The sequence below is a fragment of the Tenrec ecaudatus genome, chromosome 9 (genome assembly GCF_050624435.1).
Source record: "Tenrec ecaudatus isolate mTenEca1 chromosome 9, mTenEca1.hap1, whole genome shotgun sequence".
Classification (NCBI taxonomy): Eukaryota; Metazoa; Chordata; class Mammalia; order Afrosoricida; family Tenrecidae; genus Tenrec; species Tenrec ecaudatus.
The window spans coordinates 66472795-66489913 of record NC_134538.1 but is presented as its reverse complement, the minus strand read 5'-3'; the positions used below and the strand labels follow the sequence as shown (position 1 = coordinate 66489913).

General features: G+C 40.3%; 1 protein-coding gene across 3 annotated transcripts in view; it reads left to right on the top strand.

Moving 5' to 3' along the window:
• SUGCT (succinyl-CoA:glutarate-CoA transferase) overlaps positions 1-4321 on the top strand; it is an 880365-nt gene extending 876044 nt beyond the window's left edge. For 2 of the 3 annotated variants that reach the window (XM_075558176.1, XM_075558175.1), the window contains one exon: positions 908-4321. In XM_075558176.1, coding sequence (XP_075414291.1) covers positions 908-1071 — 164 coding nt within the window. In that variant the 3' untranslated portion in view covers positions 1072-4321. The remainder of the gene's footprint in view (positions 1-907) is intronic. The other variant, XM_075558177.1, reaches the window with a different exon arrangement.
• The last annotated feature ends 12798 nt before the right edge of the window (positions 4322-17119 follow it).

Below are 17119 nucleotides of genomic sequence, written 5' to 3'. Positions count from 1 at the left end.
CAATTATCAATATGGTTAGTTTCCAATATGGTTAGCATTGTGCAAACATGACGGATAACCACCCTGGACCACACAATGGAGAATGACTCCATCTTACGTAACTACCAAATCACATCATTAGAGAGTTGCCAGACCACTGCGAATCATGGCCTGGCCTCGTGTACCCAGAACCTTAACCATCAGAGCCAGCTCACTCTTGCTTCTCTTGCCCCTGAGCATTGTTACTGCCATACATACATCATTAACGCGCAAACTAGTTAGATAATAGACTGTTCAAAGTCGTCATCAATGTGAGTGGGTATGATATATAATTGGACGAGAGAAGCAATGAGAAAGAATCATCTCTAAAATGCCCACCTTCTTGGGACAGACTGAGTCTAGACTCCCAAAGTGGGCTTTTGTGTGTGCTTTTTAACATACCTGAAAACAAAAAAAGCCAACCTTTGGGGGGAAATCATAAATTATAGCATTTAGAAAGTTGATGTGAGAAAAGCAAAATGAATCGTGCTGAGCTTCAGAGAAGGGCGCTTTGGACACCAGTTGGGAGTTGCGCATGGTGTGTGGTATCAAAAAGTGCAGTTTTATGTTTCTCAGAGGACTGAGCTGCTGGTGGTTTTGAACTGGCAACCATGAGGGGCACAGCCCGATGCTCAACCCAACACTACCAGGGATCCCTGAATCATGGTGAGATCTGTCCGATGACCACTTCCACTTCTTAGTTGGATGAACGTGAGTCAAAAACAGCTGCCTATGAAAATACTTTTCTCCTCAGAATGCTGGTGCCTCTACAAGGGTGGAACTGGCAATGACATTCTTGCCGTCATTGAAAACACCCCAGGCTGCTGGGGTAATTGATTTCCTAAGGCTAGTCATTAACAGACTTCCTGCATCCCTCCTCCTTTGGCAGGCCCAGCTGTGAGATACAGCAAGTTCAAGATGTCAGCAGTCAGGCCACCTCCTCTGCTTGGGCAGCACACGGTGCACATCCTGAAGGAGGTCCTGCAGTACGATGACCACACCATCCGGGACCTGCTCAGCGCTGGCGTGGTGACCCAATATGAAGCCAAGTGACCAAAGAAAAATGCCCTCTTCCTCAAAACCACAGTCGGAATACGCTTCACTGGCAATGGCAATGCTTTTTCTGGACCCTGCTCCCCGGTTCTGGTGTCACTGAAAAAAAAACTTTGAGCGGCAGATTTCCTGCCAGGCAGTCGCAGAACAGTTCTTGTATTAATGAATTAAGTGCCTTTCAAATGCACCAGTTCTTCTCGTATCACTTTTAAAGATAATTGTTTAATTGTAAATTTGTGTGTGTGCAATGATTTAATATTTTCCTAGCAAAAAACACCTTACTCATTCAAATCATGCTGATAACCTAACCATTTGCCCCTCCCACCCACACAGACCTGACAGAGAACAGATCTCTTATCCTGTACCTGCAGTCTTCATTTAACCCTTTGTTGGGAAGTCAAACCAGCTAGCAGAGTGGCAGTCTCTGATTGGTTTTCCAGCAGAGTAACTTAATGTTGAGTTCCTGAACCCTGTGTTCACCTGTAACTTAAGCCAGACACTTTGTTGATGTCCACTGTAAAGCCAAACGCCCGGCTGCTCCGGAGAGTAAATATCTGCTTATGTTGTATTTCTCTGGCGATTTCCTGGTATGTGGCAGAAAATCAATTTCCATCCACTTGCGGGTGTCAGTCAGTGTCTGTCTTGGGGGCCGAGGACTGGTTCTTCAATCAGTGTTTATTTCAAGCCAAGGGAAAAGGCGACAGGTTTTTTAATGAATTTCACATGCTACCCAGGTATTAAATCATGTATAATTAATTACAAAAAGAGGGAGAGTGGGAAAGCAATTCCTTGTAATCTGGGCTACCGTTGCAAAGTAATGGATCATGTTTGTATTAACCATTTCTGTTTATTAGTATTTTCAAAATAAAGTAAAGCATCGCTGTGTCCAGAAGATGGGAAGTAATGTGCACATTTGTTTCAGGATACAATGTCTCTGGATTAGTTCATCACCAAGCCCAGGTACAGACAAGAAAGCAGATGAGACACCGGTCAGTATCCCGGTATAACCTCAACTCAGAGCTGTTAGTGCCAACTATTGTAATGTTATTACATACCAATTGGCAATTTAAAGTTAAATTACAGATGTTCATTTTTCACACTGTTTTAGAAGCCATTTTATATTTTATTAGAATGAACTGAGCTATTTCTCCATGCTCTACACCCAATATGGTTCTAGAATCAAGGATTCCAAATAAATAGAAAATTCATTTTCTGAAAGGCCTTATGGGACTTTTTAGAAGAAAGCCTACTAATTTTTGAGACCGTCATTGTCCTCCCTGCCTTTAGTTTTGTGGATATCTTATTTTGAGCAGCACCTACTGTCATCTCACTAGTTAAAAATTCATTAGACAAGGTAATTAGATGCCTTCTGCAGTGCTTTCCTCCCAATAGCTAATTCATGGCAATCTATTTGAAGACATTCCTGTCAAGGCCGGCATCTGAATGAAACACACACATAGACACACACACACACAGAGCCTGGAAGCGTATAAAAGATTGGATGAAAGAGACTACACAAAAGCATATACTTTGTGTAACAGATACACCATGTCTCCTACTAAATACAAATTTCTGACCCAGCTAGGTGTCTTGAAATATAAATTATTTGGTTTCAGAGTCATTAACATTAAATATCCAAGTATCCCTATGTTTAGAAGGATTTTAAGCAATCTTTTTGGGTCTTGTGACACTATCTATTACTGATGCAATAATAAAATGCTTATATTCGAGTATAGCCAACCCAAATATCAGCCAATGTGCCCAATTTTACCACAAATACTGCATGAAAAATGTGCTGGGAAACTCCGCTTACATATGTGTATTGGCTATTAATTAATAATACAGTATTGCTATTAATTAATTACTTCTCACCTTCAAGACAGAGTCATGTTTTACTCTATTTTAAAACACTGGTTAATGAAAATAGTTAATACAAAGTAAGAAAATACCTCTAAGATATTCAGGTGAACAGCAAGAAGATTCAGTCTTCAGACATAGCAGAAACACCATTGAGGCAAAGATAATGTGTCCAACATAACCATGGTGTGGCTATCCATTTCCAACTACGCAACTCAAAATGATCCATTATAATCTTGAACGCCTTGTATCTTTGGGTCACCCCCAAAGAAAACATTCATTCTACTATTTTGGGTGAGAGAATAATTCAGAATATATTTCATGTTCTGATAGTTAATTAGTCTTAAAAGAAACATTGTTGCTTGCTAAAATTTCTAACAATATGCCCCAGATCAAGTTATGCTTATAAACAAATGTGCTGTTTTAATTATCAAGGCCTATTATCTTACACATTTCTGAAACTGAGCACACTACTAAGATACCATATGCTCAAGTTCAATTTCTGTCAAGGCCTGCCTTCTGGCAGGTTTGAGATGGAGCTCGGCCCAGAAAAATTCCTTGAAACTTAGTGGGTTAATTATTGTGGAATAGAGGGTATGTCCACAGCTTTCTTCCCTTGGTTAATTTTTTTCCTTCACTTTTTGAATATCTGGTTAATCAAATATAATATTTTCCACTATACTGTCTGAGATGCTGGATATTTCTCTAGCAGAAGAGAAATTAATATTGACTAACTTTGTATCTCACGTATCTGGTGTTTCCTTGATCCACCAAATATGAGTTAGAAGTGAGATCAAGATTTAAAAAACACAAACGTTCTTCCTTGGGCTGTTCCTTATTAAATTCTTGTCTAATAATAGATATGACAGTACATTCTCTGCCACTGAGTCAATTACATGAGGGCTTTATCATGAAGTCTTTCTCAGCATTCCTGTCAACTTCCTTCAAGGCCGCGCCCATCACTCGCTATCTCCCTGGATGACCTATTTTAGCACTGCTGCTTTTGTTGGGTTTCTTTTGTTCTGTGTTTTAAACGCGTTGAAGAGGTGAGTCTTACTTGTCACTTTCCCTCTGACTGTGTAACAGACTTGACCTATCTGAGAATGAATGAGTCGCCCAGGGCTGAACAGAGTGTCTAAATCTTTCATTTCTTCTCTCAAATGCTCATCGTGGATTCAAAATTGGTATAGGATCTGAGTACATAAGAAAAGGTCTCTGCCTTTCCATGCCCTGACCATGGGTGATTCCGTTCCAAACTTTTCTCCCAAGATGATGATATTCTTCTTTAATCTACATCTCTTCGTGGGATATCACTTCCGAGGAAGCTTTTATTAGTGATAGGCTTCTTCAGTTGATTCAATGAGCCTGAAAATAAAAATATTTGTTAACCTTTCCTGGCGTATCAGTAATCAATCAGCTATTGTGGAGTTGATCCTCACATACATCCCTCGTGTCTCTGAGTACAACTAAGCTCCATAGGGCTTGTAAAGGTTCGTTTTTTGGTAGTGGATCACCAAACCTTTCTTCTGAGGCGCCTCTGGGTGGCAATCTGCTAGCAGTTGAGCCCATGAACTATTTGCCACGTAGACCAAATGATCTTTATCAAAACTAAATGCACTGCTGTCAAGTCAATTCCAACCCACAGAGACCTTTCATAGGGCTTTTGAAGCTATAAATCTTTATGATCCAATATTTACCCACCATAGCCACCAGGACTCCTTCAGTGATCCTTAAACCTCCCAACCATTACTATTGAGGCAAATCTGACCCATAGATAGGATTTACAATTCTCTAAATACAGCAGAGCAGATTGCCTCATGTTTTTCCCATGGAGTCATTAGAGGGTTTGAACCTCTGACCTTTAAGTTAGCTGTTCAAGGTTTACTTGATGGTGCCTCGAGGGCTCCTTCCAATGAGTTTTCAAACCCAAACTGCCATTGAGTCATTTCTGATTCATAGCAACCCTGTAGGACAGGGTGTAATGGCCCTGTAGGTTTCTGAGATTGTAACTGTTTACAGGGGTAGAAAATCTCATCTTTTTTCACTCATAGCAATTGGTGGTTTCAAACTGTGCACCATAAAATTAGCTCAGAATATAACCACCCACGACCCATGATACTATGTAGACCAAAAGATCAAGATATCCCTTTTTTTTTCTTTCTTTTTTTTTTACCTTGTGGCATTATTACTGATGCAATAATTATTGACTATGGGAGAAGAGGAGATTCAGGAAAAAGGACTGTTTTCCCATTCCATATAGCCATTAGGGAAAACAAAACACATCACAGAAGTTTTTCTATTGAGGTCTAGAAGTTTGCTTAGGTGTCAGGATATAATTTCGCCACTCTTTATGTGCCTCTTGAAGTAATACTCGGGTGAAATGTGTTATCAATAATTACCCTCAGGAGGTTCTTGAACAGCTTCTCTATGAGACACGCTGAGCTGTCATCAAACGCAAGTATCCCTGGACCCTTAAAGAAGGCTGGCCATCAGCAGGACACTTTTATTTAGAGGCTGTAGTGTGACAAAAGCAACAATAATGGTCACATTTCCCCCAACAACCATCTGAAAATGTTCCCCAGCATGACCTTAGGAGCTAAAGGAACTAAGACAAATGAGATAGTTAAAGTTTATTGTGCCAACCTGGCTGATAAGCACATGTGGGGTTAATTGAAAGGTGGAGAGAGAAATGGCTCAGTGAGCCTCACCTTTCTAGTTGTGGATCTTTTGCTTTGTGGTGGTCGGGCCAGGTGCAGCTGCCTTAGCCAGTTCCCTGCTTCAGCTGGCAAGGCTCACTTCCTGTGAGACATCTCCAAGGAGAAACCGCATGGACCTACCCTGATGCAGCCCTGGGTGCTGGAGCAGCCATGTGGAGACCCCTGCCAGTGCTGACATGATTACTCTTCCACCGACTCAGCTTTCCCCCTGCAGTCGGCATCATTGCGTGTGTTTTGTGAGATGGAGGAGGACTTTGTGGATGGGTGTCAGACATATGGGCTAATGTTGGACTTGTGGGCTTGGGCTGCACTGGGTTGGGATGTTATCTTGATGTGCACTTACCCTTTATATAAGACTCTCTCTTATACATATGAGTTCCTATAGATTTGTTTCTCTAATGTACTCTGACTAACAAAACACAAGTTAAAAAGATATTTGGAATTGAACAGCCTTAATGGATCCCAATACTTTGCATCAAAGCATGCATGCCACACAATCAGGAAAGCAGAGCCAAAAGAAGAGGGGTTTGAAGGGATGAAACTTGGAATAGGTAAACTTGATTGGCAGGCTGGGAAACGCTAGAAACTCTGCAGGAAAGTAGTCCCATGAGCGAATCTGCCCTGTAGACTCTGGAGCACTAATGAGCAGTGAAGGCTCACTGGTATGAAGTTAACACTACATCAACACTACCTAGAAAACGCATTTCACCCCCCACACACCCCAACTTTTCTTGATAAGTGACTTTTCTCCAGTTCCTTAACATCTTAAGTCTGTTCGGTCTCTTGTCTTTCTATCCTATGCCTGATAAAAAACTGTACTCGGCAAAATGTTGGCTCCTTCAAGAAATCCATGTCCTTCCCAGATTACAAGTTACATGACATGGCGTCGTGAGCGGCCCTCTCAAAGCGCTTGGTCTCTTAAAACTTCAGAAATGTATTGTCTCACAGTCTGCAAGGCCACAATCAAGGTGATAGCTGGGTTGGTTCCTGCTGCCGGCTCAGGGGAAGCTTCTGTTACATGTCTCTCTCCTAGTTGCTGGTTGCTCTGGGCAATGCCCTCCACTTCTCCTCTCACGGCTGTCCCTTCTCTGTGACTGTCTCCTGTGCCTCTCCTCCTCTTTTAGAAGAGCCACATAGTAAATTGGGACCCACTTGGTACCAGTATGGCATTTCACTAATTTCACTTACACATTTTCAATGACCCTATTTCCGAACAAGATCAGATTTATAGGTGCCATAAGTTAGGACTTCAACATATGTTTTGGGGAGAATTTAATCCAAAATGCATGGCAAGGAGGGAAAATAAGAATGATGAAAAGAGGGATGATCAGGCAAGGAATGAGGGCAATCTTGAGAAACTGGACAAGTCGTCCTTCTCTGTTCACTGTCATGAAATTAAAATCTTTACAGACAGCCTCCTTGTCCTTTCTCAGAGTGGCTGGTGAGTCTGAACCCCCGACCTTGCAGTTAACAATCCATTGATGAACCCACAGTGCCACCAGGGACTCCTGTTCTCGAGCCTCACGAAAGAAACCGGGTCCAGCTGGCACTGTTTCTCAGTCATTAAGAGGCCCTATCAGCTTCTCCCCTGCGTGGCTGCTGCAGAGGCTGTTAGGTGTCGTTTAGCTGGACAGACCCACACAACCCTGTGCACAACAGAAAGCTAGAGTGTCAAGTGCTGTCCCACCCACACAGTTGTTCCCTCGATCTGTGAATAAGACATTGATGTAGTTGGAAACCATGTGTGATCATCTGTGACAGCAACAGTAGAGAACTAATAGAAAGATTACTTTCCTTAGAAATGTCAGCACTTTCTCTACAGAGCCAGCAATTGCCACCCTCTTAAAATCTCATTTCTTCGCCAAATCTCTTTCCTGTCTATTTTTTACCTTCCCTTTTCCCCTCCTTTTCTGTGGGTCTCCTTCCGTCCCTCCCCTCTCCCGCTTCTCCGTGGTGATAATCTTTTCTTCCTCTCTTTGTCCCCTCCTCTTTTATGTCCTCCTTTCCCCCTCTCCCCTTTTCCATATACAGACAAAAACACAGACAGTTATACATTCATGTGACACAACCATGAACACCAAGCCTGTGACTGGCATTTCGGAAGTAGAATTGGCTCAGTCATTTGAAAGGTAATTAGTGTAATTCTGGCTGCGACTTCACCTCCACAGCGAGTTGGCCTTAACCTCTGGGTGTGGTGTTTCTTAGACACCTGCAGACTACGTCTCATCTAACACGAAGGAAAGAAATGAATGAAGTATTATAAAGGCAACTCTGGGTCATAATGGAGTCCATAAGCTCCCTTCCTCCGTGTTTCTCATTTTCAGTTCCAATAAAATAAGCATAAATACATAAATATAAATAAAGTCCAGAGTAAAATCTAGGCCCTTTCCCCCAGTAGAAAATCAGAGCTAACCCTCCCAAATCTTGGGCTGGTTTCCTAGAGTTCATCAAAGAAGGGCAAGAGAGAAATGTGATGCTTGATGTTTGGAGCGCAACACTAGACCTGTGTATTCTTTCTCTTCCTTAAATAAGAAAGGCTTATGTGCCTTACCAAACAACAAGTCAAAATCCGTTGAGGACTCCATATGTGCCGATGGGAGCTGTGTTCCATAGGGTCTTCATTTTCAGCAGCAAGGTGACAGGCTTTTCCTCCAGTGCTCCCTGGGTGGAACTGGGCCTCCCACTTGATACAAAGCTGGCTGTCACATGGCTCCAGGAAGATGTGCCTTCTCCTTTTCCCGTGATGTCGACATCTTGTGAGCAGTGTGAATGGGTTTTCAAGGAACTCTTTGCTTCCTTTAAATAGGATTTAAAAAAATATTTTGACATAGCCCACTGCCACATTTTTCCTATCCACTCTCTTTGCTTTTACATCTGACCTGAATGACAGTCTATTCAACACAAATTGGTTTCTTTGGCTCCTAACCATGTATAATGGAGAAACAATGTTTTATTGCTAATCACCTTATCACCCACACCCTTTCCGCTTTGCCAAGAATGTTTGCACTAGTGTTCAGTATGACGCAAGACCCTCGACTTCAGAACGTATACCCAAGATGTTGAGGGAAAAGAGATGAATATAAAATGGCCACAGGCTTTTTTAAAGCCCCTTTACCTTTATGTGAATTTCAAAGAAAATATTGCATTACAAAGCATAGCTTGGTATGAGTCTCAGAAGCCTGTTTAACATATACTCACTATGACACTCTTGAATTTATGGCTTTAAATTGTACAAAGACCATCCTGGTTGTTCTTGATGGGAGCTTTTAAATATACTACTGATTAATAATATTGTGGTTTATGTTTGTTTTCCCTTAGAGTCAAGATAATTGTGTATCTCCATCTTTCAGAGACTGTTGGATGATTGTTGGAGGACCCAGGTGTAAGCAGTTAATGCCCTCAGCTAACACCTGAAAGATGGGATTTTATGTAACCCAGAGAGGTACAATGGAAGAAAGCCCCAGTGATCGACTTCTGAGTAAGTAGCTGATGAAAATCCAGTGGAGCTCAGTTCTGATCCGGTTTTTACAACATGGCCATGAGTCAGAGTCAATTTCATGACAACTAGTTAAAGGAATCAGTATTTCTGGATGTACAGAAATGAAATACATGTCCCTTCTAGATAGGATTCCCCCTAAATGTAAACACATCTACTTAGAATGGCATTAACCCAGACAGGAAGGCTGGACCTAAATGCAAATCCCACGACATCAAAGTCCACTTCTGAAAGCACTGCCCTGTGACTTGGCCCTGGGAGACTCATTCAAGCCTACTTCCTTGAATCTTGTAATAGGAAAAATCTGAGTCAAGAACAAGCTTAAGTGTTCCAGTTTTGAAACCTAACAGAGGTGGGAAATCCAGCCTTTGGGGCTTTAGCCTCTTGGCCTCTGTTTTCCATTTTATAGATCCTAAGTATTTCACCTAGTTCTCCCAAGTTTTCTGTAGCATTTACAGTCTAAGAAAATCCAAGAAAAATAATGTGGACCAGAGGTGGTGCTTTTAAAGACTTGTGAATCAGTTAGCTGAACTCACTGAGGAAACACACACACACACACACACACACACACACACACACATGACAGTGATCAAAGCTCAATGCTTTAGCAGCTGTTTTCACAAGACCAAAATGACATGAGGTCAGATGAGTAGTTTGGTGGGTCTCTGTGTAGCTGCATTCTTGGGAGGAAGGTTTGTTAACCTGGCAGACATAGAAAAATGTACATCGTAAATAGGTCCGACTGGAGGTGGAAACAGATTCTGCCAGAAATCAGTGATTAGCTTTAATTCCCTGCGCAAAATGGAATGAGGTATAGTGTATTCATCCTATGAAATAAGAACTTCTATTGTATTCTTTCTCTTAGGATAACAAATGAATAGAGTATATTAATACCGGAAGATTTTTTAATAGATTCTACAATTGATATTAATTTGACGCTAAATTGTAGCAGTAATAATAACAACTAATTTCTATTAAGTTACTATGTGCAAGGCGGTACTCTAAGTGATTTCCATTCTGTACCTTAGTAAATATGACTTAGAAGGTGTGGTATTATGTCTAGCCTGAAGGTAGGTCTCTGATCTGCTACATTCAATGAAGCTAAGTTTCTGCCCTTACTGATCCCTGCCTTTGTTTCTAGTTACTCAAGTTTGTGTTTCTAAAACTAATGTAATCTAGAAATTTGGGGGCCTTATCAAAGTGGAAAAGGCCAAGAAAAATCTAAATAAATCTTTGTACATGCTATAGAAATAATAGAGTTCCCCTGATCACAGTGATTGACATATAAGCCCCTCCTAGGGCGGCAGACAACAAAAAAAGAGGCTGAAGGGAGACAGCGGGCAGTGTAAACATGCCAAAATAATAATTTATAAATTATGAAGGGTTCATGAGGGAGGGGATGGGGGAAGGGGGAAATGATCTGATACTGGGGGCTCAAGTAGAAAGAAAATGTTTTGAAAATTATGATGGCAATATATGTACAAATGTGCTTGACACATGAATATCTGTATGTGTTGTTATAAGAGCTGTAAGAGCCCCCAGTAAAGTGATTATTTCAAAGGAAAATAAACAGATTTTCCAAGAAGGTTAATTCCATTCAGGCACCACTAGTACAATTCTCAGATTGACACCTCAAGTGTGCGTTACACATTTTCATCATGCGGATCCCATGCTGATGCCTTCCAGTCAGCAATGAATGTGAAGACATATATGAGAATGCCGTCGTTCGGCTCTGGTAGGAGTTCAGACATTGGAAGAGTTAGTTTCCTGAGTGGCTACCCCAGTAGGGAGCCAGAAAGCCAGCCCCCAGTGATCTTTGCTTCTGATACCCTCACATTTTTGCCCTTTCCACTTGGTAGCAGGATGGGAATGTGACATGAAAGATGGTTGTGAGATTAACCGGTTGCTATCAAGTAGATTCTGATCATGGTGAACTTATACGCATCAAAGTCGAGACTCTGCAGAGTTTTTCAGGGGCTGTTTTGTTTTAACAAATAGATCATCAGGTCTCGTCCTTGAAGTGCTTCTGGAGGATTTGTTCCTTCAGCCACTGTTGGCGGTCAAAGATTTCAGCATTGGCAGGAGTAGGGAGCCTCGAGTATGAGATTAGAAGATGTAAACAGAAACTTTTGTTGTATTTCCTTTCTCTCTCTCTCTGATTCTTTGATCATTTTCTCTATGGCAAGCCAATGGCAATTATATGAGAAGTTAAAGAAAGATCCAAATGAGAAGGAACTGAGGTCATAGGACAATAATGATTGAAGAAATGAAGCCTGCCAACACTCTATGACTGAGCTTAAAGGCAGCTTCTAAAACCGGAGGGCTACCTCTGTGATCTGTTACACAGCAATACATCGCTAATGTAGTTTTCCATTATAGTGGGGAAAAAGTAATTTCTAACCTACATGGCTTTCAGTTTTGACTTCAGAATGTTGCCTCCTTCTTTAGTATGTTCTTCTCTCGGTTAAGTCTAAAACATCTGTGTAGTCACATGGGGAGGTTTTGTGAAGAACCAAATAAAGAGGCATGCAGCCTGCCATCTATTAGTCTTTATATCGGGGCCCGGATTAGAATGCCAATAGTTGTGGTGGAATTACCAAGAGTGTGGGACACAAAACACTGTGGAGCCACTTCTGAATGGGTCCTCAGAATAACCTTTAAGCTTATAATGTGTTCTATACCGATGAGCCTCAATGGGGCAGGAGGAGATTTTTGTCTCTAAAGGGCAAGTGGCAATGTCTGAAGACATTTTAATAGTCAAACTAGACAGGTACTGTGTGCTGTTAAAACCTAATTTGTAGGCAGGCGTGTTGCTAAATATTCAAACGTACAAGGTAGCCCCTGCAACAAAGAATTATTTTTCCAAATGCCAATAGTGTTGATTCTGAGAAAATGTTGTAGTACAAGCCAGTTTTTCAAATAGAAAAGTAGGTGCCTGACTATTCACCTTTATGTCTTTCTTATTATTTTTACATTTTATGAGGTAAGTATAATATGATATATTGCTTAATATCATATGATATATTAAAAAGTCAAATAAAGCCAACATTTTTTCGATAAACGTGAAATTATATTTTCCATATCTTGCAATGAGCATGTTTCTAAATTGGAGGAGAAAAAAACCTAGTTAATGGAAGATCTAAATTAATTTTATTCATATCATAGCTGTGTAGAGGACATGAATTGAATTGTGCAGTTGGCCACATCCAGCAGAAGCCATATCCCTACTCTAGATTTCAGTTTCCTTTTTGGCCTCAACAAGATTGGTCTGAAATCCTTATTTTTAGCTCTTATATTTTACAGTTTTTTAAAATTATTATTTAGTTACTGTGTGGTTGCTCATCAAATGACATAAATATAAACCAATGTGATAGATAGCTTTGACCAATGCTATTTAAAGGAGAAAGACACAGATTAAATGACAAATGGCAGTTCCCTCTGGGGTATCTGGTGACCTGGAACAATAGAATATATAAAGAGTTAACAAACATAAAAAAGGATAATGTATAATTCTCTGGCACACTTTTCTGTCTCTGTGAGGTGCAAACTCTGCAGATGTATGCTCTGGGGAAGAGCTGAGGTATGGTTAGAGATGAAGCTGAAATATTAGGTAAGGAGGGAGCAGGGTTAGCTGATAGGGTTTCAATTGCAGCCTCAGCAGAGTCCAGCTGACCTCTCAATCAGCACATGTCCAGTACTGCTCCCTACACCCCGAAACCCCACAGCCTCAGAAATCACATGGCCGTCTCTACAATACGGGGCTTCTGCCAAGGACGTAACCACATAAAAAAGGCAACAAATACTAGTGAATACCATTGGCTCTTTGAAAAAAAAATCACCGTGTATTAAATGGGAGTTTACATTTCAGCTCATCACTTTTATATTTAATCTTCAACAACCTCAACAACTTCTCAAACCTCACAGTAGTTTGTCTTCTCATTCCCACATTTTTTTTTATTTTTGGCTCTTCTCCCGCTTGTGGAATATTGTCTTTCCCGTCACCAAAACTAACATCTGTTTTCCCTCTTGCCTGTTGCTTCCCTTGCCCTCTCTTGCCCTTCATGTCTGATAACTGCCCAAATTTGTATATTTGGTATAAAAATCTTTATTTTTTAATGGTGGTCTCATACAATATTAATCCTCCTGTGATCAGTTAACTTCACTCAACATAACATCCTCTAAATCTGTTTACATCCGGAGAGGTTTCAATTTTATTTTTTTAGTGATGCATACTATTCTACTACTGTGTATGCATCGAACTTTATGTATACATTCTTCCACTGATGGGAATTGAGGTCATTTCCAATGTCTGCCAGTTGGAATAATGTTGCTGTTCAGGGTTTAGAGCATCTGCCTAGTAGAGAGATTTCTTGGTGATATGGTATTTCTATCTCCCGCTATTTGTGAAAGCATCACACAGCTTTCTGCAGTGATTCTACACTTTTATAGTCCCTCCGGCAGTCTTTGAGTGCTTCACTTTCTCCAGGATTTGTTTTTTTTTCTTTTCTTTGAACTTTCCTATTGATGCCAGTATGAAATGATATCTCATCTTTGTTTTCATTTGTATCTCTGAAACAGCTAGTGATCACCAGCATGTCTTCATATTTGTAAACTGCTTAGATTTCATCTTTAGTGAACTATCTGTTCTTGTCCTCTACTCATTTTTAATTCAATTATTCATCTGTTTCTTATTGATGTGTTGCATTTTTCTATAGATTTTAGACATTATTCTCTGATCAGTGCCAAAATTTTCCCAGAAAGTGGGCTCTTTACTCTTTTTGATGGGCTGTCTTGCACACGTCTTATTTTCCAGAGGCCCCAGTCATCTATTTTGTCTTCTGGTGTGTGTATTTTGTTATGTTTGATGGTGTGTAAATGACATGTATTGGAGCTTTTGAGTTTGTCCCTACTTTTTCATTGATACCTTCATTTATATTTCTAGGGGTTTATATTTAGGTCTTTAACACATATTGACTTCATTTTTGTATATGGAGTTAGGTTTGAGTCCTGTTCCACTCTTGATTCAATGGAAATCCAATTGTGCTAGTGCCATTTCATGTACTTCAGCCTATTACTAAAAATCAGTCTATAGGTAGATGAATTTTATTCTGGATTCACTGTTCTGTTCCATTGGTTTATGTATCAATCATTGACCAGCACCAAGCTTTCAAGACTAATGTGCCTTTATAGGAGGTTTTGAAACCTGAATCTCTTTCACTTCCATATAAATTTGATTGCCCTCCCCCCCATTTCTTTAAAGAATGATGCTGGGATCTGAATTAAAATGGTATTCTATTTATAAATTGTTGTCGGTAGTGTTAGCATTTTCACAATTTTAAATCTTCCTATCCAAGAACAATAATTCTTTTCTCTCTGTCCAGTTGTTCTGACAAGGTTTCAGTGAGGACCAAGAAACTCACCAGCAAGTTTCCTACTGGAAAAAAAGAACCTTGCCAAAGGAAAAGATATTTTCAAAGAATCGAAAGGAAGAAGAGTGTTTAAAGGTCATAAGATAGTATTTAGCTTCCACGATGACTTTTTCTTGGCCCTACATGTCAACGCTATTGACCTGAGCAAGTCACACCTAGAAGATATGAAAAGGGAAGGGCAATGAGACTTCTGCACAGCTTGTTACTCTTAGTTTATCAAGGCATGGCCAGGCTCCTGTGTCCACCCATTACTTTCCATAGCCACAGCCCCATTTTAAAACATGGACTTCTTGCTTCCCTTCTTTACTCTTAGGCAATTTCTTTCCTTTCTGCTAAATTCAATTTTACAAAATAACTTGTCTGAGCAAGCCTTTTAAAATTCACTCTTCAGCATCCTGATTGTAACAAATTACTCCACTATTCTGTCAACAGTCTGCCTGACTGTATTTTAGCACCCACCTCATTGGTGATGAACTTGTTCTTGTTAGGCTGTAGCATAAGGGGAAGAATGAGACAAAATGGTAAGCATCACAGAACTTGAAGCTAAGGTGGAGCAATGCATTTATATAAACTTGATATATAATAGCTCACCTTACTACCTAAAAAACACAAATACTACTGGAATTTCAGGAGGCAACCAGTAGGTAATCTGCTATGTTGAGGAAAGTTGACTATATATGAAATTAATCTTCATCTTCAAAGAAGAGTGATATCTATATTCATGGAGCCAGTATGAGTATTACATATAGAAGTGAGCAAGCTGTGGAGGGAGGAAAGCCAATAGCATATGTGGAAATAGAGATTGTGAATAAATCAAATTTGCTACTTGTGAAGACAGTTACTACATTGACAGTAGGAAGAAAAAGGGAAAGGTCACATGGGAAGATGTTAGAGTATAGTTTCCAGAAAGCAAATCCTTTGGTATTGACTCAAATTCTGTAGGGCCTTGGGATTCCAGGTTATGCTAATTTTCTGTAGGCACTTGGATGTTGTTATAGCTTTTCCAACCAGTGATATGCCCATGCTGCACTTTGAGAAGATGGTCTTGGAAGTTAAATATAAAGTAAACTGGAAGGAGAAGCACTGAAGCCAAAGGGACCACCTACTGTCATCACCTGGCCAGGGACAGTACACTTCTATGCTGTTTTATACATTTGTTCCATACACTTCAATTATATTAGATCCACCAAACTATACATTTCTGGTAAGTCAGAGCTGCTTTATTTCCCGTTTTTATAGCACACCCCTCTAGCATATAATTGTTCAATATTAAGTGTCTGTTGGTAACAGTTCCCATTACTATGTGGATTTTCAGCAGGTCGAGCTGCTCCAAATAGGCTGTAAACACACAAGATCAGTATGGGAAATCGAAAAATAATTTGTCATTCATAATATAGTCTCTATGCAATATAATCTCTAGGGCCAACTGCTAGTCATTTAGAATAGATCATATTAAAACTGTGAATCCTAAGGATGTCTTGGGATGATCACCCCAAAAAACTGGAACTCAAAAGACCAATCAAACTTTTAGGACTCTAGATATGTACTACCTCATCGTGCTCAAAGAGATATTCTTCTATGCACAGATATATATTTATACAAGAAATTGATGCTAAGTTTTAAAAACACTGAGATGATATCTGCCCACTCCACAGATAGTATTACAAATTTAGGCAGAGTTTATATACCAATGTAGAAGATTTTTCATGGTGCCAACAATGAACCTTTTTAGCTGCTAACACAAAGTTTGGAAGTTTTTATCCATGAGATAATTTTCTTTAGAAGAAAGGCCTGGCAATCAACCCATGGAGCATCAGGCATTGACACAAATGGGTTCATCAGAGCCAGAGTCTCATGGCCAAGTAAAGAGGACTGGAGTAGTTTCTGAGTAGCTCTGGTCCCATCGTGGTTACACTCTGGTGGCTAACCACCAGGTCAGCAGTTCGAAACTACCAGCTGCCCCACAGGAAAAGAATAAGGCATTTTATTCTCGTCCAGTGTTAGAGTCGCTTAAATTCACAGGGGAAGTTTCAGCCTGTACGAGGGTCTCTATGAGTCAGATTTGCCCCAGTGGCAGTTGAGGCTTTGCTTCCCTTCCTTGGTAGTCATTCCCTCAGGCCTGGAGTTCTAGTGTGCATTGGACTCACATTTAGTGCTGCACTGTGCACTTGTTTAATTTTCCCAGGTGGAATGGGATTTCCATAGGGGCAGACTGAGTATTAAATATCTTTTATAGCATACATAGTCCTAGACACAAAAGAAGAAGTGCTCAGACAATTATTCTGGAGTGGACTGCGGAGAAAGGTCTTTCACATCTGGAAGGGCACTTATGTCAAACTCATTCTCCAGTGATGAAGATGCATTCCTGATTTTAGCTTGAAAAGCTTGAGGACACGTTAGAAGTCGTTCTATATCCCTTTAAAAAATCTTAAGGGGCAGAAAGGAACTGCAAATTAAATGGTGCCATATTGATTATTTCACTGTGCATACCATTGTTGAAATTATATCTTGCACTAATTCCTATGACTGATTGTTTCCCCATCCCCTTC